Below are 20,814 nucleotides of genomic sequence, written 5' to 3'. Positions count from 1 at the left end.
GTCTTGTCCTAGAATCACAGAACCATTAAGATTGGAAAAGACCTCTGGGATCCCTTGCCCACCCCCCCCATGCCCACTGCCCATGTACTTCAGTACCACATCCCCACAGCTCTGGGACTCCCTCAGGGATGGTGACCCCCCCACACTCCATGGGCAGCTCTACCAGTGCCCAGCTGCTCTTTGGAGAAGAAATTCTTCCTCATACCCACTCTACCCTCCCCTGGTGCAGTGTGGAATCCTCTTGTCCTGTCACTGCTACCAGTGGGGAGGCTGAGTCCTCCCCTCCCTCGCAGTCCAACCTCCTTTCAGGGTTTGTAGGGAGCAGTGAGCTCTGCCCTGAGCCTCCTCTTCTCTGCACTTACCCATGCCAGCTCCCTCAGGCACCCTCCATTGGACTGTGCTCAGACCTTACGCAGTTCTGCTGCCCTTCTCTGGATGTGCTCCAACACCTCCATGTCTTTCTGGGGCCCAAAGTCTGAACTCAGCACTGAGGTGCAGCCTCACCAGAGGGACAGTCACCTCCTGCTGGCCACACTACTGCTGACACAACCAGGATGCCGTTGGCCTTCTTGGCCACCTGGCACCCTGCTTGCTGACGGTCAGTGGCTGTTGGCTTGGCATCCTCAGATGCTTTTCTGCCACACAGCCTTCAGCCACTGCCCCACAGCTGCAGCACTGTGTGGCGGTGGTGTGTGTGGGTTCAGGGCGCAGAGGCCTCTCCCAGCACCGCACAGAGTGCTCAAAGCAATGCCCTGGGCCGTGCTGCCCTGTGAGCACCCAGTGCTGTGAGCACAGCTGCATCCCAGCAGCTCTCAGCCTGCGTGTGCAGGGCTGGGTGGGAGCACAGGGCTTTGCTGCTGGCCCTGGTGTAGGCATTGGGTGCTGCAAAGCCTGGAGCAGGCATCGGTGTGGGGAAGCAGGGCAGGAGGAGCTTTAAAGGAGGAGCTGCACGCTGATGGGATTTGCCCGTTGTAAGGATCCCTAATCCTGTTGGGAGAGATTACGCCCAGTAATGTTCCGCACATTCAGTCTCCCTCTAAGGCAAAGCTAAGGCATTGAACTCCCTTCTCTAAGCATCTCAGATGGGATTTAAGTGCTGTTCTGGATGCAGTGCCAAAATTCCATCCACTTTACTGTTGCAGTGCTCCTGAACTCATGGCAGAGAGCCGGGGGAACCGCGTGGTTGTTTTGTATTGAAGTTGCTGTGCGTAGAATGTATTGATAGTCAAAATGTCTGAGGAGATGTGTGCTGTAGTATCACGCGATGAATTCCACAGTGTCTTTCAAAAGGTATTTCTTTTCTTTTTCCTTTTTTTTTTTTTTTTTTTTTCTGTTTGTTTTCAACTAGGACCCCTACTATGGCTGGTGGCCTATTTTCTATTGACAGAAACTACTTTGAAGAGATAGGATCTTACGATGCAGGAATGGATATCTGGGGTGGAGAGAATCTTGAAATGTCTTTTAGGGTAATTGCCGTTTTCCTTCATTTTCTGTCAACAAACACTTTTGCTGTAACAGTTCCTACATTGGGGTTAGGGCCGCTGTGTTTTAGCTGCCATGCAAGTCGTGGGTTAATTGTAATGCTGCAGCTTTTTGGGGATGTCTCAATACAGTATTTGGTCCTTTTTACTGCATGAAACGTTTTGTAACTGTTTGGAAACTTTGACCTTGCACTTCTGAGATGATATATATGTATTAGAATATGTCTTTGTATGGAAAAGTGAGGCTTTCTGCGAGATGGTGCAAATGCTAACTGACATAAACAAGGTATGAATGTGTCTAGGTTAAAAAACAACTGATGTCTGTGTTTCTGAAAGCATATTTTCGCTTGAACTTGTGAGTTGTGGCCGTGATGCTTACACTGCATGGGATGGCACTACCTGCAGGAGAGGGTTGGTACATTGCCTGGGACAGGAGGGAATCTGATGGAGTGAAATGCATTTAGTGATTGTCCTTTAGGCGTAAAGGAAAATTGAAACACTGAGTCTTCAATGAATAGTCTGTAGGAACGATACTGGGAATGGTTTTTAATGCCTGTGGTGGATCACAGTTTTTGCACTTGAAGTAAGTATGCAAAATAAAACCTGCCACACCTGTCCTATCCCCGCAGAACTGCACAGGTAGATTCTTCCATTTTTTCTCTCTCTTGTTTTCAGCGAGGGTTGGTTGGTGGAATGTTTTCTATTGACAGAGCGGGCTTTGAAGGGTTCTGTCAAGCAGGTATTTCTAGAGGAGATCAGCTGAGAACCTGAAAGCATCTTCAGGCCATTTTCTATTAAGTACACATCATTCACTTTCCAGTAAAATGGAGAGGTAGAGAGACTTACTCTGAGCATTGACGTTTTAAATCCGATTTCAGCTTTCTTGGTGCACAGCCTTCCAAAGTGTTCCTTGGATGCACACGGGATGCAGGCGTGTGTAGAAGCGTATGCTCAGCAGAAGCCTTTAAGGCAGCACGTTTGTTTCTTGTCTTTTTAGAAGAGATCCCTGCAGCAGGGAATAGCACAGCCTTAGGGCATCGGCCACGTGCCTCTCCTGGGTTAATTCTGTGGGTTGGTGCTGCTGCCCTTTTTGCTGAGCATCACTGTGAAGCTCACCTTGTTCACCAAAATGGTGAAGGGCAGAGATGTGCATTCAACCCCGACTGGAGGAATCCTGCAGCAATTTGCTGTCACTTCATTTCCTTGGTGCATAGAAAAAATCCTTCCCAGAACCAGCTTGGGGCTGTTGCATTCTCTTAGCAGACAGTCTGAAATATGTCACTGCATTCTGAGGAAGAGCACCACAATTTCAGTGTAAAACATTGAGCCCTGGTGGCATGGCTGCCCCACACAGCTCCATGTGCACTGTGCTGCAGAGCACCATCCTGCATCTGCAGGAGGGTTCCCACTGAGCTCAGGGAGCATTACGGGCTGGGAAAGCACTCAGAGAGGAGAACAAACGTGTTTGCAGAGCTGGGAGGTTGTGTAGGATTGGAGTGGAGGCCAAGCTGTGCTTGGAGCATGTGTGGGTGTCCAGCCTGCTGAGCTGCATGGGAAATATTTAATAGAGTTAATGTATACACATAACAAAACTTCTTTATATACATATGCATTTTTATTAAAAAAAAAAAAAAAAAAAGTCAACAAAAACCTTAAACTAGTGGTATGGAGATATATGGCTAGAGCCTTTCTCTTTAAAGAAACCCAGTGAATCAGTTGGGCTTGATCGATGAGGGAGATTGGTTAGATGGTTAGCAGGGAGGTTGAAATTAGATGATCATTGTGGTCACCACCCTGCGTGTGGAAAAACTTCCTCCTGATATCCAACCTAAACCTGCCCTGTCTCAGTTTAAAACCATTCCCCTTGTCTTATCACTGTCCACCCTCACAAACAGCCGTTCCCCCTCCTGTTTCTATGCGCCCTTCAAGGCCACAATGAGGTCTCCCCAGAGCCTTCTGTATAACTGCTTGTACCCAGAGCAGTGCCCTGCTTGCAGAATGGACAAGGGACCAGCAGCAGCCAGTGTTCAGCCTGCTGGTATGGGAGGGCTCTTCTTCTGGCTGCAGAATTACAGGGATGGGAGCATGTTTGGCTGTGGTTTGGTAAGCAAGCTTAGCATGTTTGTTGGTTTGGATGGCAGGGAGACTGGTGCTGTGCTGTTATGGGCACAATAGGATGTGACTCTGTAGGGCTGGAGGGGTCACATGCATGTAGGATTGTCTTACCTTTGAGAGTGCAGTGACATTGGAAGTGAGTTTTTGTGGTCTGAGTGCTGTTGGGATGTATAAAGCCCTGGGTAACCAGTGATGGGATGAGAGGCAATGGCCTCGAGTTGCGCCAGAAGAGGTTCCTATCGGATAGCAGCAGCAGAAATCTCTTCTCCAAAGAGCAGTCAGGCAGTGGCACAGCTGCCCAAGGAGTGGGGGTCACCATCCCTGGGGGTGTCCCAGAGCTGTGCGGATGTGGCACTGAGGGACATGGGCAGTGGGCATGGGGGGGTGGCTGAGTGGGGTTGGGGATCTGAGAGCTCTCCTCCAGCCTTAATGGTCCTGTGGCTCCAATCTCCTCACAGACAGACTGAAAATGCACCTCTGTACAGGTATGGGGGAAAATATCCAAGGTATGCCGACTCAGTTTCAGTGTGGAGGTTTGTGGGTTGACATTAGAGGTATTTCTTAACTCTCCCTTATGCACCACTGCGCAGCAGCCAGCAACTTCAACTCATTTAACATACTCAGGCTGAAGTGTTAACTTTCTGGTTGCAGCAGTCACTGGGGATATTTCAGCACAGCTTCAACCTGTGGGAATGCAAGAGAGCTTTGATCTAATGCCACCATCCATAAACACACATTAGGTAGTGCATACTAAAAAGAGCAATCTTTTATGGAAGTAAATATTTCTAAAATGCTGTAAACAAAGTCATTAACATATAAACAGCAAAACCAAATGCCTTAATTCTCTCCAGCCTGAAACTTTAGTTTTATTTTAATCCAAGCTCTAAGAAGCTGTCTATCTCATTTGGACTTAGTTTTACATATCCTGTCACAAAAGGAGATTGCCTGGCTCCTGGGAGAGCCATTTCCTTGCAATAACCACAAGTGCAGAGCCACCCAAAACGGCCCATCAGCTAACCTGCATGAGTATTTTTTCTGCTCATTTTAATGCGTTATTTTTATCTGCATACAAATTGATCATTATTAGCCTTCTGCATTTATGATGGGCGGGTGGGAAGTGGCTTTACCTGAGCGTACAAAAATGACAGAAGGGGCAAAGGATCTCAAAGGTGGGCTGTGCAGAAACGGGATGGAGTTTAATGCACTCCTTTTGTGCAGTAATGGGAATGACTGCCAAAAGTCTGAGATCAAAAGGTAGTTTTAAATAATTAATGCCAATACTTAAAATGGGATAAATTATCTTGGCAAATAGGAGCTTGCAGTGAAGAGTGATTAATTGTATGCTGTTGTATGCTTGTCTGTGCCAAATCAATGTGATCCTGCAAGCTCTAGCCACTCTGAGCCTGGGGAAAGGAGTCATTTTAGCAGTGAGTATTCAGGAAACTTGGTTTTGTTGTAGGCTTTTCTGGTTGGTTTTTTTTCCTTGTAACGCTGAAAAAATTAAAGCCCTTCTGAGCAGTGTGCAGGTTTATCTGCATTCCTATGACAACTGCAGTAGCTAGCAGCTTGTAACAAGGGCAGCCAAAAATACACTTTAAAATGTGCAGAACACACTTATAAAAGTGTTAGTATGGGAGGAAGCTCCTGCCAGGAAGGAGGGTTGGGGTGAAGCTGTGAGAGCACTGATCACAGCACTGACAGAGGTTAAAATACCCCTCAAACTGTTTGTGTTCACTGCTGTCCTGTGTGGGGGATTGCTGCTGTGTTGCTGTGTAAATACATCAGCAGTGCATATTTTGGGTTTAATAAGTGTTCTCTTCTTGCTGCACCCACCGACCTGAAGTTTCACCTGAGCTGACTGGTTGTCACTGAGCTGCAAAACACAAGATGTTAAACACCAGAATATTTTGATGTTGTCGTTGCTCATCCCAACAGAGTACATCACTTAGCATACTAATGAAATCATATAAAAGGATCTAGTCCTAATTAAACAAAATCTGCATTAAGTTTCTATGGTAACTGTTATGTCTGTGTCGAGGAGCTCTAATTACAAGGCTGTACCAGTGATCTTAAGACACCAAACGATTCTTAAGCCCTGCTTCTTGTTAGGAAGAGGTATTGTGAGTTTTAGCCCTGCTCCCTGCTTAGCAGGAGACCACTGCAAAGAGGGGATGAGCCTGGGTAACAAGCAGGGCAAGCTGATGGTACCTTTGTTGGTGCCAAAACTTGTCAGTGAGCCTCGGTGTAGGGGGAGCTTCAAGAAATCACCACTGTCAGAACAGCCAACCAGAAACAGAAAGTTGGGTAGCCCTATAAGCATCCCTTGGGAATCCTCATTTATTTCTGTACACATCTGCAGTCAGCTGCCTCTAGTTCTGTCCAGTTGGACCTGGAACCTCTGCTGGTTCCTTCTCTAGCTTTTCCCAGCACCTAGAGAGGCAGCAGATTGCAGGGAGTGCAGCAGCTGATGTACATCACACCAAGACTACTGAGCTGCCAGAAGAATGGTACCTCGTTTTCCAGCAGGATACCTAGCTCAGGATTAAAGGATTGTTCATACTGGTGCAGACATATTGAAGGCACTAAGCTTGCTCAGGGTGTAGATTTGGGGATATCTGTGATGTTCGAGGTGCCAGTGCTTCTGGTTCAATATTAACCACAGTCTGCTGTGCCTTCACTAGCGTGGTCGTGGACTCGATGCTGCTTTAAAAGCTACAGATGTGGGTAGATAGATTGTAAAAGTTCTTCTTTGTTTCTTTGAATATTATGTATTCCTTCAAAACTCAAATACATGGTTAGCATTCAAACCCTGTGCTTGGAAACACAGTACAGTTACTCCTTTCTGAGGCAGTGGTTTGTACGTATTTATGTAATAAGATCACACAACCAGTTGTGCCATTCACCCAAGTTTTCACTTTGTGGTTAAGGTCTGTGTGCTTTCATCGCTCTCAGGAATTATGTCCCTACTGTTCCCCTTAAACTTGAGTTTGAAATTCCCAGTTGAATTGTGACCTGGGGAAATAAATGAGCAGGTAGCTGCTAACCTATCAGAGTTCTTCCTGCTGTAAGCTTTTCATCTTTTGTGCTGGCTTCAGTCAACCTTTTCTGCATGTTTTCGTTTCAGGTTTGGCAGTGTGGTGGCTCCCTTGAGATTGTCACATGCTCACACGTTGGCCATGTCTTCCGTAAAGCAACCCCTTACACCTTCCCTGGTGGCACAGGACATGTCATCAACAAGAACAACAGGAGGCTGGCAGAGGTCTGGATGGATGAGTTTAAAGACTTCTTCTATATAATATCCCCAGGTAAGAAATTAGTTTCTGAATCCTTGGGGTGATGTTTAACATGACTTGAGTGGAGAGTTGAGTACTACAGTCACAGATGTTTAATGCGTTCTTCTTTGAGCTTATTTTCAAATTCAGAGGTATTAACTTTAATACTAAATTTCAGCCTTCTCCATGGTAGCTGTTACTCGTTCTGCTGATTTATTTGTTGGTTTGGGTGTACATTTTGTTGAATCACCCTTTCCTGGCCAATATACTTAGAACCACAGAACCACAAAGGTTGGAAAAACCCTCTAGGATTCCTAACCCAACCCAACCCATCCCACCATGCCCACTGAACCATGTCCCTCAGTGCCACATCCCCACAGCTGTGGGACACCCCCCAGGGATGAGGATTCCCTCACTTCTTTTGTGGAAGCCCTTCTTTTTAAAGCCACTGGTATTTTGTCTTTACTTCTAGAGCTGGATAAACAGGCATTTGTGTGCCACACTGTCTTGCTCCAATTTATAGGAGGGAGAGAAGATTCTTTGATTAATGTATACCTGATGTGAGATTCAGAAACAATGGTTCAAATGTTGCTCCAACCAGTATATTACAAATCTTAATCAGGGAGATGGGGAAGGGGAGAAGGGTGATAGAAAAGATAGGAAATAGAAGCAAGGAATCTTTGTAGAAGAGGAAGATAGTCACCACTGTGGATCCAATGTGGTTTGTAGTTGAGTCATTGATCTTCAGTAGTGGTGGGTTGTCGGGCATTGTTCCATTGATGACAACAACTTTTCAATGGTAGTACCAAATTATTTACAAGTCCAAAGTGGTCGAGTCAGCTCTCTTTGGAGTGACAGCTCAAATCCAAAGTGGTTGAGTCAGCTCTCCTTGGAGTGGCAGCTTCTGGCTCTGGGATCTCAGCAGAAACTCCTTTGTTCCCATCTTCCAGGCCTTGCCAGCAAATAAGAGGGAGCAGGGATGCCCACCTGCATTCTGCTTTTCACAGGACACAATGGTATCATTGCCCAGTTTTCCCATACCAGGCTGGAGCTATTTAGTCACAGGCCAGATCTTCAGCCAGTAAACACTCCTGAGCGCTCTGTTCCAGAGGCAAGCAGCTCTGAAGGAAAGGTGCTTTCAAATGTCCACAAAGTGATGTTGATTGTCACACAGTAGCACCCATCACTTGCCTCCTCAATAAATCAGTTAGGGTCTTATCACAAGAAATACCTCAGGAAGCAAGCTTTGAGCCAAAAAACAGGGGGTCTCACACAGACTGTAGGGAAATGCCCTGTGGATGTTCCTCCTTCTGGATTTAGCAGCATGCGGAGAGTTCACCTAATGTGAGTGAAAAGCAGCAGTACCAACAGAATCCTCTTAAATATGGGAAGTGAGCTGTGTGAAATAGGCAGGACCGTGTCCCTTTATAATTGATAATTATATCTACCCAATTGAAAGTAAAGGAATACAGTATGTGATGGAAAATTTGGCTGTTATGAATATAATAGGTTTCTGTGCTCCTGTAAGAGGAGGGAAAAATGCCAACACAAAAAATCCCACTGAGAAATGGATGTCTGTGATGGCACAAAAGTGAACTCAAAGCCGATATAAGATGCAGTAGAGTTCAAGTCCTGAGGTTCTCCCATCAGATAAGCCGTTCTTTTGTGCAGGCCTCCTTTGTTAAGTTCAGCTTTTGTGCAGTCCCATAATACCAAATTCCTGTTGCATTTTTCTTGAACTGTAAATGCTTTTTTAATAGTTGACCCTCAAAGTGTGCATTTGCTAGTGAATACAAGACATGCAGATGCTGCCCATTCATTCCACTTTGGGGCTGGCACTGTGCACTGTCTTCTGCCAGGGCAGCAGCCTTTTCTGGGCTGATGAGGAGTTTGCTGCTTTAATGCCTTTAGCTAAGCTGCAGCTCCAAAAATACCTAACTAAGGGCTATTTAAAATACAGTACATTTAAAATGAGATTTTAGTAAAATACATGTAAATGTGACTAGAATAATGCATATGGGAGAATAATTTAAGAATTCCAGTTTCAAGAGGAGTTCATGCTGTGTAGTTTATTTTTTTTAAAGAAAAAGTGTTTTCTTTTTCCTTCTCTTCATTTCTTTGGTTTTAGGGTCTTCTAATCAGCAGTCCATTTAATTACAGCAGGACTGCCCTGGTCCTCCTTGACTTTTTAATGCATTCTCACCACAGTATTCTGAGTTGAGTGGGGAATTCAGCGCTGGACAGAAGGTTAGGTTTGGGCATTAGCAGTTACAATAAAAAGGACATGAAATAATAAGTCTGATATGAGCATACCTGTGGCAGGCTGAACTATTTCTAGGCAACATCTGTAAAACTGGAGCAATCCCCTCTGCTCCTGACTTCTCCCGGTCTGCTTCTTTGGTTTGATGTGTCAGTGCTCCAGTGCAGTAGCTTAACGTGTTCTTTGCATTGGGATTTTGTTGTGTAAGTGGATATGAGAGCACACTGGGGGGTGTGAGTGAAGGCAGCAGTCCTCCCAGCTGCTGGTTCCTCTGGAGCACTGCAGGCATTGCTTGGGCAAGCAGTCTTTTTCCATAGTGCCCAAGGGGTGCTCCTTTGGTTGGGGAGCAGGGAACAGTGCTGGGTCATCGTCTGAAGTTGCCTTTATTTCACTGCTCAGCTGAGGAGAAAGTGCCTGGTTAGAAGGTCTGGACACACAGCTGGCATTTCTGGGGACAGCAGCCATCGTGAAGCTCTGTGCTGAACCACATCTGCTGTGCACAGATGAAGATGTGTCCTGAAGTTTCTCCATTACAACATGTATCTTGGACAGGAATAACAGGTTATTTTCTGTTACATTAGCGAGGAGTTTCTGCAGTCACTTTGGAAAATACCTTTACAGTTCCCAGGCTTTCAGCAGGCAACGTTTATCAGCAATATTTTTTAGCTTGGATGTCCAATCTTAGGCTTTCTAGCCAGCATTTCATCAGCTGCATTGGAAGGGAAGAGACATCCCTTCTTCCATTGAAAAGCCCAGTTCTTGCCGCGGGCCATTTTAATTTAGGCTCCCAAGCACAGCTATAAATGCAAGGCTATCTTTAACAAACCGTTTTTCAGCAGCCTGTCATCCAGCAGGACACGTGCATTGCTAGTGCTGCTTTCTGCAGTCATTGCCTGGGGAAGAAGGCAGTTGGAGAAGGCACCGCTGTCCTCCTCACACCGAGAAGGACATTTCACCATCAGTTTCCCCAGCAGCATTTCCCCAGGGCTGGCACAGTGCTTTGCCCTTTCTTTTATGCCTGTAGGGTGCCGAGGTGGCTTGAGAAGTGCTCTCTCCATTGGAAGTAATGGAAAGTAGCAAGCCAGAAAATGAAAAAAATCCCTCAGCATTTCAGCTCCCATTCCACCTGCTGAGCTGGACTTTGTCATCACCTCAGTGTCTGCGTGTTCCTCACTGCTAAGTGTGCCTGGGGGACACACATCCCACTTGGGCACTGCAGCTGCTGGCAGCGCTTGCTGCATTGCTGGCAATTCACTCTTGTAGGTGTGAAAGTAGAGCCAATGCATGATAAAATCCTTTGGTTTTCCTCACAGTTTTTATAGAGGCATAGAATATCCTGATTTGGAAGGAACACATAAGGATCATCCAGTGCAACTCCCAGTTCTCAGTGAGGCTGTTTTTTCTAACAAGAAAAGTTAGGTTAAAATACTAATGCATTTACTCTGTGTATTGTTAGATTGAGACTCCTCTTTCTATGAAGAAAGCTGCCTTTTGCTTCCAAAGTGAGCACAAACTGGCAGAATTGAACGCTGCTGAGCATCTCTCTTCTGCACACAGCTATGTGTTTGCTTATTTGCAGCAGGTTTGAATGGAGAACCTACAACACTGTATTAGTGTGGAAGAGTGAAAGCAGGTCAGTGATAACAGTGTTGTTGGCAGGACCAGGTTTGTTTAATTCCAGCCCCAATGCCCGGTGCTATTCCTGTTGTGGGCAGTTATTTAAGGATATGCTATGTAAACTGCCAAGTAAAATGCCATTACAGTGCTCTGTGGGATTCAGAAGCAAAGGAAGGAGAAAGGTGCTTACGTGTTCTAGAAAGATTGATAGAAGTTAATATTTTAACAGCAACAAAAAAATCTTAACAAAAATCCATAGGAAATAATTGATTTGTTTATAGGACATTGCAAAATGTCAGAAATCTTTCCTAGTATCACTGAACTCCTTTTTTTTATCCTTCTGTCTGGCACACATCTCCTTCAGGTTCTTAATGTGAAACGTACAGATCTCCAGATAATTCTGTTGGAGAACAAAGCAAGATGCATTTCAGTAATTAGGTCTCTGAAGCTGTTATCTATCAGCAACACTCATCTTCCCCGCTCTCCTCTGGGCCCTGCTTCACTCTGTTTCTCAGATGATGTCCTGAGAGGAACCCGGGCTGCTCACAGCAGCATTGCCTTCAGTCTCTCTCAGCATAATTAGGGCGCACACCTCGCAATTATAGTTGGAGGTGAAAGTCTTCGTTAATCAAGTTAGGGATTGCTTGCTGGAGGCTGTCTCTGCTCCCTGCTGGTTCTGAGGCACTGGTTTTGCTTTCTGTCCTGAGCGGACCCTGTTTCTAAGTGGCCCCTGAAGGAGCTGTTTGGTGAGGCTGGCGTGGGTCTGTAGCTGTCAGTGGGGTCACAGAATGTAACTGCAGTAAGGAGTGCTTACCTGTTGGATTTGGTGACAGAATCACAGAATGGTTGGGTTGGAAGGGACCTCAAGGATCTTGAATTTCCAACCCCCCTGCCACAGGCAGGGCCACCAACCTCCACATTTCCTAGCAGCCCAGGCTGCCCAGGGCCCCATCCAACGTGGCCTTGAACACCTCCAGGGATGGACGGGGCATCACAGCCTCTCTGGGCAGCTGTTCCAGCACCTCACTGCTCTCATAGCAAAGAACTTCCCCCTGACATCCAACCTCAATCTTCCCTCCCTCAACTTCAAACTAATGCAATGCAGTGTTTGACAAGGAGCTTTGAATTTTACCCTGCCCGGTAACTCAGGAGAGTCTAGAGAATGTCAGAAATACTGGGCACACTTCAAATGGGATTAAAGGAAATCCCTTTCTTAGAGAAGAAAAAAATACATTAAGTCATTCTGAAAACAGCAGAGCTGCTCTGTGTGTATGGCCCACATTGATGTTAGTGGTGCTCTTAGGCATGTTTCACTTGTGGTAAGTCAGTAGGTCCTTGCAGTGTTCCAAATGCAAAGAAAACCTCTTTCCCAGCTCCTTTGCAATGCAGAGTACCCAAAATTGGGATGGTCGACCTCATCCCCTTGGGGCAAAGTATGCCCCACTCTGTCCCACTGTTGTGCTTTCCTTTGCAACAGTTCACTCATGCTCTGTATCTTATCTTTCCTTGGCTCCACTAATGAAAAAACTAATTGCTTAATAGTAGCTCCTCACTGTTAGTCTATTTAGCAGTCATTTTTCTGTTATTTTCACTGCTGGGCATTGTTTTCAGTGTAATTGATGTACACCAGTAGCACAGCATTATGCTCCAGGTGGTGCTTTGCTAATGCCAACATCTTTATCATTTGCAAAATATGCATCTTAGTTTATTATTCCGAGACACCTAAATATTTATGTGTCTGTCTGGGTGGATTTGCACACCCTTCCCTTCTCAGCTTGCTCCACTTACCTGGTGTGGCATTTCCAGCAGCATAGTTCACTTATTTCTCTGGCTCTTCCAGCATATCTCATTCCACTCGGTCTGTGCGTTTCCAAATACAGGCAGCTTTGTCAATCTGTGCATATTAAAATACTGTAGCTAATCACTGCACGGAAATAATTACAGCTCAGAACAGCCTGCTTTTGCAGAGTCAGCTGAAAAGCTCATGCCCATCCTCATTTGGTTCTCTGTATGCCCACTGCATCACTGAGCCACATGTCTGTGGCCTCACTCATCAGCTCGGGGTCAGTTCTCCTGCACCAGCCAGGCTGCTCAAGCAAGGCTAAAATGCAGAGTTCCACTGTTTTTCAGGCACCTTGTTTAAAACATTTTTGAGGATTTAAATATAGCACTTAAAGTTTTAATTTCGGGTTGCAAGATAAGTGCTTGTGTTTACTCAGCGGATGATGTGCAATCCTCCTGTCGAGTGTAATTATATAATTAGGTTGATAATGACTGTATCAATCTTGCAAGTAAGAGCTCTCGGTAAACATTTTCACTCTTCAGCAAGCTTTTCAGCTGGTGGGGAAGAGCAGAAGGAGCCTTTGCTTTATTACTTTTCATGTGATAAAAGCAGAATGAGAAAACAATGCGCTCGTCAGTGGTGTGGATTGTGCCCAATATTGAAGTGCCAAGGCATATAAAACATGGTGGGAATGTGTGGAGGAGGGAGGCTGGCTTGTTTGTTCATCCCTAATGTTATTGCTCTCCATTGGGAAAGCATCTTACTTCATGGGCTCGTGTGGATGTTCAGAATGAAACTCATAGAAGATGGCTGTTGTGGTAGAACTGATCCTCTGCTTGTTTTACTGTCAGGACCAACCTGGTGATGTAGGATTCAGCCTCAGTAGGCCTCTGCTTTTCTCTCTACAATATCCACATATAAATATCATTGCAAGTGTGTTTATGGGGCAAAATGTAATTTAAAGTCTTTTTCAACAGAAGAGGCTGTGCTTGTGGAGGTCTTGGCACTATTGACTCATTCTCTTGATGAATAGTATCTTTTGTGGTGGACACCTGAAATGTGTTTTCCCCAAATGGTGACGTTTTCCCATGCAAAGCTCAGAATCTTCATTCCAAAATGTATTTTCTGTTATGCTGCATACATTTCTCTTGCATCAGTTCTGCAGTGATGTGAGACCCCTTCAGATGTGCTTTTTTGTTACGCATCTTTTTGTGGCGGCGTAAATAGGATTCCAAGGAGTCCCACTGCCAACTTTGTTGTTGTTTTAGCTAATTAGGAAACGTGCTCATTAAGCAGTTAATGCGTCTACTTTTGATGGAGATGTAAAGCGGAGCTTTCCCTGGGCTTTGGAATTGTGCATGATCATGTGTTACCTTTGGAACGGGGCTCTCAGAAGCCTGGGAAGCAGAGGCTGTTGGTTGTCCCTCAACATTGTCCCTTGTCCCTCCTGCTGGCCTCATCCATGGTCCTCTTTTGGCTTCATATTGGGACGCTCCCATTATTTCCTGGCCTTATAAATGGTTTCTTGACCTATTGAGTGACCTTCAACATTGGATGACCATTGGTGGCATCCCTCCTGGTGGCCCTCAAACCTCCTTAGGGACTTTTTTGATCATCTGGGGACACTGGGGACATTTAGATCAGGTTGGGAGCAGTCAGCCATGCTGCCCACGTGCTGCTCTGCTCCCACTTCTCTCCCTCTGAATCACAGAATCATACAGTTGCTCAGGTTGGGAATGCACCAGTGTACCATGGGACACCTTCCTCTTTGACTTCTCAAGGAGCAAATGATGGCAGAAGCTGAATTTGGAGTACGTTTTCTCAGGGTTATCTTCGTATAAAGGCAGTCATTCCCAGCTCTGCAACTTCATCTTACACTCCAGTGAATAGTTTTCATCTTTATCATCGTGAATAAATATCTTCTTACACAGAAATGGTACATTTAGCCAATTCTGAAGCCGTGTCCTTGTATACCAATTTCCAGGACGTGCCCATTAGAAAAAATGCAGGTGTAATGCAATTCTGCAGCTATTCAATTTGTTCCACTGGCAGCGCATCTGCTGCTCTGTTATTATCATCTGCCTTTTTCCCTGGGACATTTGCCTTTGCACACAGCCCTTTCTTTGCCTTCCTGCGATGTTTCATCTTGTTTTTTGCATTCAAGGACATTTCACTTCCATTTTCTTAGTGGAATGCAAGAAGGCTTATTAGTCACTAACTGTTATTTTGTTTGTTTGTTTCTTCTGAGTCCCATTGATTATTTAGTGATAGGATGAGAGTGAATGGCTTTAGGTTGTTGCCAGGGGAGGGTCAGGTAGGTATGAAGAGCAATTCCTTCTCCAAAGAGCAGTCAGGCAGTGAGTGGCAGCTGCACAGGGAGCAGGGGGTCACCATCCCTGGGGGTGTCCCAGAGCTGTGGGGATGTGGCACTGAGGGATGTGGGCATGGGGGGGTGGGTGAGGCTGGGGATCTGAAAGGTCTCCTCCAACCTTAATGTTTCTGTGGCTCCAGTCACCTCAAAAACAGTCAGACTGAAAACGCACCTCTGTGTCTGTATGGGGGAAAATATCCAAGGTGTGCTGACCCAGTCTCAATATGTGGGAACACACAGAGGAAGGAAAGAGACTTGATTTGCAAGGTGTTCTGCTGATCCTGCTGGTGTTCCTGCTACAGGGCTTGGGGCTTTGCTCCTCCTGTGGCATCCCTGGATCTGAGGTTAAGTCTGTGGTGGGCACCCCAAGAGCAGCCAGGCCTCCAAGCCTTGCTGCTGAGCATCATTAAACATAGGGCCCAGTGCCTGTGTGCCTAACACCTGTCTAAATGCCTCTGAGCTTCTTGGCACCAGGCAAGCACATTCCATTTCTTCAGAGATTTTGGTGGTACAGTGCTGATCAACCAGTGCTGATTTAACCAGTGGCACTAATTGATTGGGTATTCCATATTTTAGTTAATTATTTAGAGTTACATCACATCCTACAATTGCATGATGGTACGTAGAACTAATTTGTCAAAGACAGCTGGTAGATACTTGGGAGCATGGATAAGGGTTCAATTTTTGGCAGTAGGAATGAGTAGTTTCCCAGTGCTGGATTTCATTAGGAATGGATATCACCTTGTGTGTTAGGATGGGGCATCCTTGGGGGTTCACCTATGTAATAAGTTCAAAATGAGATCCCATGGATGATGGAAAGCAGGTGATGGAACGCAGCGTGGATTTCAGATGTAGATCTGGTGGTGTCTTTCAAGCTGCGACCTGGAGCTGTGGAGGTACAGCACTGCCACTGAGAAGCAGCAAGCAGTCACCTGTCACCAAAACAAGGGGGCTGTGAATCTGCATGCGCTGCAGCTTGGAATAGACATAGAATTAAATCCCGTAGTCTCCTGCTTACTGTCTGTCAGAAGAAGGCCCAGTAGGTTGCACAGCTCTGTCTAAGTTGTGTTGGTCTCGAGCAGGGCACTGCAGGCTGCTGCTGCAGGTCTCCTTTAGCTCAGAGCCATGTGCAGGCCAACCTGCTTGGTGGGACAGCAGGTATGGGGTTTGCCTGTTAGCCTTCCTTCATCTAGCTCACCAGAAGTCCCTGAGTTGTGTGCTTACCACAAGACTGCCTCCTGCATCCTCTTGTTGTGGTCCTCTCTCCTGGACACGGACCTAAAATGATAGAACCACAGAATCATGGAATTCTTAGAGTTGGAAGGGAGCTGTGAAGGTCATGTAGTCAGCTGCCCTGCACTGAGCAGGGGCTCCACAGCTGCATAGGTCAGCACGCAAATTTGTGACATGCCAAGCTCTTGGCTTCAGAGCATCATCTCTTCTTCTGTCCCAGAGGGATTTCTGGCTGATTTCCTCTCTCATTGAATGTTCATCTGCATTTTTTCCTGTTGTGATCCGTATTTTCTATTTATGGCCCATTTCCCATTCAGTGCTGTGCGATGGAGGTGGTTTCCTTTCTGCCAGTATCACAGTAACTTACTGCTACATCACCTTTGTCAAAGAGGGAACTGGGATTCATAGTTATTCAGTCAGAAATCCTTGGATTCTGTGCAATTGGACTTTGGTCCTCAATTTTTAAATGAACGTTTGAGGGTATGAATTAATGGAGGCATTCAGTGGCCCCACCTATCTGAACTGGTAAATCATCAGAAAAGAAGAAAAGGCACTTTTATCAAGGGTTCCATTTTGCTGAAGGAGTCGCTTAGTGCTGGTAGATAGCTGTGGTGTAGCAGTGTCAGCAGCTGGGCCCGGGTGGGAGGGAATTGGCCAGTTGGTGATGTCTTCCTTTGTGACAACTGCTCATTGACCCTCTGTTTCTCTTAATGAAACGATTTCAGGTGTTGTGAAGGTGGATTATGGCGATGTGTCGGCCAGGAAAGCACTGAGGGAAGCCCTGAAGTGCAAACCCTTCTCGTGGTACCTGGAGAACATCTACCCCGACTCGCAGATCCCGCGGCGCTACTACTCACTGGGAGAGGTACACTGCACTTCCTTGCCTCACTCCATCCTCAGGTCTTTCCCTCTTGCTTTGAGCAGGTGATATTTGCACTAAGCCTTTTTAACGTGGCTGTTGCTGTTGGGAAAGCATTCACCATTAGGGATTTGTCTTTGAAACGGAGCCCCGCATCAAAAAAAAGGGGGGGGTTGTGACTGATGTGTGAAAAGGATTAAATAATACACAGCATTTGAAAAAAAACTCTGCAGCATTGTTTGTCATGTGGAGCACAATAGGGTTGTTTTCGTTTCTCCCTCTGCCCCTGTTTCTAATGAAGTGTGCTCCACAGTGTAGTCAGCCTGCTGCCCAGTGCCGTGTCACCAGCATCCCTCATAACCCTGTGGTTCAAGTACCACTGAGTGTGGAAGGCTCTTTAAAACTCAGATAATTCGCTGTTAAAAGGCTTCTATTGAGTTGTATCTCAGCTGACTTTTGAAAGCTCTTGAATGCTTTGATTTAAAGGTACTGTTGGAATAGCAATCAAAGGCGCAAATGGCTTTATTGCAGCTGGGAAAGCAATTTGCTATTGAAACTTGCCATTGGAGTGGAAAATAAAAGCCACTGTAGGGCTTCAGGTTTAACTACGACTGAATAAAGTGTAACATGGTTTTATAGCAAGCAAAGAACTCATCTAACAAGTGTCAAATGAGGGTGTTTTGTGCGATATTGTCAGACTGGAAAATAAAAGCACGAAGAAGTCATACAATAGTTATTAAAACACCTCATTTTTAACAACAGTGCCTCAGTTTCTAGGGAAACAGGAATTTGGTACCTATGAATTAGAACCTGTGCCTGAGTGTCACAGCTGCTGACTGTGCCTGAAGCCTGAGTTCCACCAGCAGCAGCAGCGGGCAGGTGGGAGAGCACCAGAGCTGGGCCTTCACAGGCAGGTCCTGGCAGTCACTGGGATTTTATTTGCAGCTGATTTTTTCCTTCAGTTAGAATAGAACTGACAGGTGGATGCTGCATTGGATTATTTCCTGGGTAAACAGAAACAGGCGTCAGAAAGTGCATAAGCTGTTGGCAGTGTGGTGAATGCTGAATATTCCTTTTTGCATTTTGATCATTTGAATACAAAGCATAGGCAAGGCAAGGATTGTTTCGTAAAGCTGAGACATAAACATCGCAGATGAGCTTTGGAGTCACTTTTCATTTTAGTCCTCTGATTGAAGGAACCCAGGGACTGCCTTTCTCTTAGAAACACTTGCAACTCTATTCTGCAAAAAGGTGATGTGAGACAAAAAGGCTTAAATGGAGCTTTTCATGATAACGAGTTGGGGAAAATCACAGAAGGACGTGAAACAAGCATTTTTCTCTGAATAAAAATGGTGCTTAGGCCACGTTTCCATTTCCTTGTGGTCAGGGCTGGAAATATTCCCAGTTCCCAGAGCTCACCCCAGCTTGCTGCTCACCCCTGTGCTGTGCTCTGCTGTTCTGTGGGTTCAATGCAGCCCAGAAGCGTTTGGAGGAGCAACACCTTGCTGTCACTCAGGTGCTCCACATTGCTTCTGGGTCTGGTGGTCTTTTCTGACAGATGCATGAGCTGAGCACCACTGGAAGTGGTCTTGTAGTGCATTGTACTGCTGACAGCGTGTCTGTAATGCTGGGTCCTGCACAGCTGTGTTGTGCAAAGATGGCAGAGGGATGGTTTGAGTCAGCAGAAGTGGTCACTGCATTTGTCTGCTCCGCATAGAGTGGGTTCTGAGGGAACATCTGCTGAAAAGTATTGGTGTTTCTGTGGTGATGGGAATGCTCTAGGGAGTGTGACATGTACAAATTGCAAGTTAAAACACATTGCTGTAGCTGAATGCATAGATAGCTGTAGGCTGCAGGAGAAAATACATGGTGTAATTTTTCTCTGCACAAACATGACATTACAGGCATACTGTTCTAAGGCACGTTTCATCTTTTTCTTTCTTCAGATCAGGAACGTTGACACCAACCAGTGTTTGGACAACATGGGCCGCAAGGAAAACGAGAAAGTGGGCATCTTCAACTGCCATGGCATGGGAGGGAACCAGGTAGGAATGACAGTAAGGAGGTAGATGTCCCACAGGCCAAATGGTGATCTGGAAAACCTGTTGAGAATTGGCTCACTGCAGCAGACGTGTTGGATCGCTGCAAAAAAAACCTGCAGCAATCAGTAAATGTAGTAATAAAGGTTCTAAACTGAGATTTTGAGCTTTAAGGTATGCATACTCTGCCCTGTCCCTGGAGGTGTTCAAGGCCAGGTTGGATGGGGCCCTGGGCAGCCTGGTCTGGTGTTAAATGTGGAGGTTGGTGGCCTTGCCTGTGGCAGGGGGTTGGAGCTTCATGATCCTTGAGGTCCCTTCCAACCCAACTATTCTGTGATTCTGATTCTGTGATAAAGCCATTTTTTCACGAGTGGCTTTCTCCAGTGTCACATCTGCTACAAACAGATGAGAGAAGATGAAGGACCTCAGAGCAAAATCTTCCACTTTCCTTTCAGAGGTCATCACAGTAATCCCAGACTTCTCTCTCATTGTTAATTTGACTTAGGAGATGGAAGGGTTATCGTTTTGGTAAGACTTTATACAGCCAAGGTTCTGTTTGCACCTTGGCTGTTTGATGTATCTAAAGATACCCAACAATACTGTGCTTCCTCAGCCTTCCCAAGCCAATATATCTCAAAAAAAAAAAAAAAAAAGAAATTTTTCTCCAATGTCTGTCGCTTATCCTGGACACAAATTTTGTTAGTAACTGGGGAGCTAACAGAGGCACAGTTGTAGCTGTGGTCTATTGTGCATCACAAACAAAAGTTCTCCTGACTGTGGGGATGAGTCCAAGGAGCTGCTGGGGGCACATGGGGCTGGAGGGCCATGCTGGGATGTAGGCATGTCCCTGCCATGGGCAGGAGGAGGGCAGGAGGAGTGCTGCTGTCGTGCACTGCACCACATCGCATGGCATACGCTATTTAATTAGCTCTGAGATGCAACCTGTTGTTCCTCACCCTCTGTTTTTATACAGTGACGTTAATAGGATTATGTATGTAATTAATATGGACGTTAGTAAAATGGTAGCTTGATAATTTTACATTGTCTTAATTAACATTCATTTTTCTTCCTGAAGACTGCGTGTTTTTCAAATCCATCTTCTGTAATTGTTAACTCTGACATCACTTATTCTTTCAGAAGATATAATGGAGTATTGCAGTTATCAAAGAAGAGAGGAAAAGGAAAGATGCAAATGAAAATACATTACAGAATCTGAGTATTTGCTTTCCGTAAAGCACAGCAGAAAACAGCTGCTGTGTCCCTGAGCCTAGAAGATGTCTGATGCAAACTTGTTTACTCTAAGAAAACCAACACAAATAAGTTAAAATTTTAAGTAGAAGTTGCTTCAGGATAAATAGTAATGGATAAATCTCTCAATAATGAGCATGGCAGGAGATAAACTATCTGTACAGTGTGTACATGGGAGTGTATGAGTGATTCCTGCAGCCAAATGCTGCTACTTGCAGTGAGCAATATTTGGTGCTACAAATGTCGCTGAGCCTTGCATTAACAGAAAATTGGGCCTTTTTTCTTGTTCTGGTTATGTCCAGAGCATCTTCTGCACTTGTAGCTCCTCTGGGGAAGCCTCTCGAAGTGACACCCATCTGTCTTCCTTAGTTTGCCCTCAGCTATAAATTTTCCTTTCTAAATCCTTCTGAAAAGTAAGAGAATGAGATGGGCCCTACATACACTTAGCTTTCTGCACGTCAGCAAGCACTGGCAAGGCTAATGTTTGCAAAATAGAGGTTACACAGTGTTTTTAAAGGCCATAGAATGTGCTTTTG

At 45.5% G+C, this 20,814-nt stretch overlaps 1 protein-coding gene across 3 annotated transcripts in view; it reads left to right on the top strand.

Moving 5' to 3' along the window:
- GALNT13 (polypeptide N-acetylgalactosaminyltransferase 13) overlaps positions 1-20,814 on the top strand; it is a gene marked incomplete at both ends in the record, with an annotated part of 68,904 nt that overhangs the window by 39,581 nt on the left and 8,509 nt on the right. For all 3 annotated transcript variants that reach the window (XM_079538818.1, XM_079538817.1, XM_079538816.1), the window contains 4 exons: positions 1,349-1,466; positions 6,721-6,901; positions 16,858-16,997; positions 18,938-19,036. In XM_079538818.1, the coding sequence (XP_079394944.1) occupies positions 1,349-1,466; positions 6,721-6,901; positions 16,858-16,997; positions 18,938-19,036 (538 nt within the window). The remainder of the gene's footprint in view (positions 1-1,348; positions 1,467-6,720; positions 6,902-16,857; positions 16,998-18,937; positions 19,037-20,814) is intronic.

The sequence above is a fragment of the Tetrao urogallus genome, assembly GCF_951394365.1.
Source record: "Tetrao urogallus genome assembly, chromosome: 8".
Classification (NCBI taxonomy): Eukaryota; Metazoa; Chordata; class Aves; order Galliformes; family Phasianidae; genus Tetrao; species Tetrao urogallus.
The sequence above is the reverse complement of the archived record's forward strand: the minus strand, read 5'-3'. Positions and strand labels throughout refer to the sequence as shown.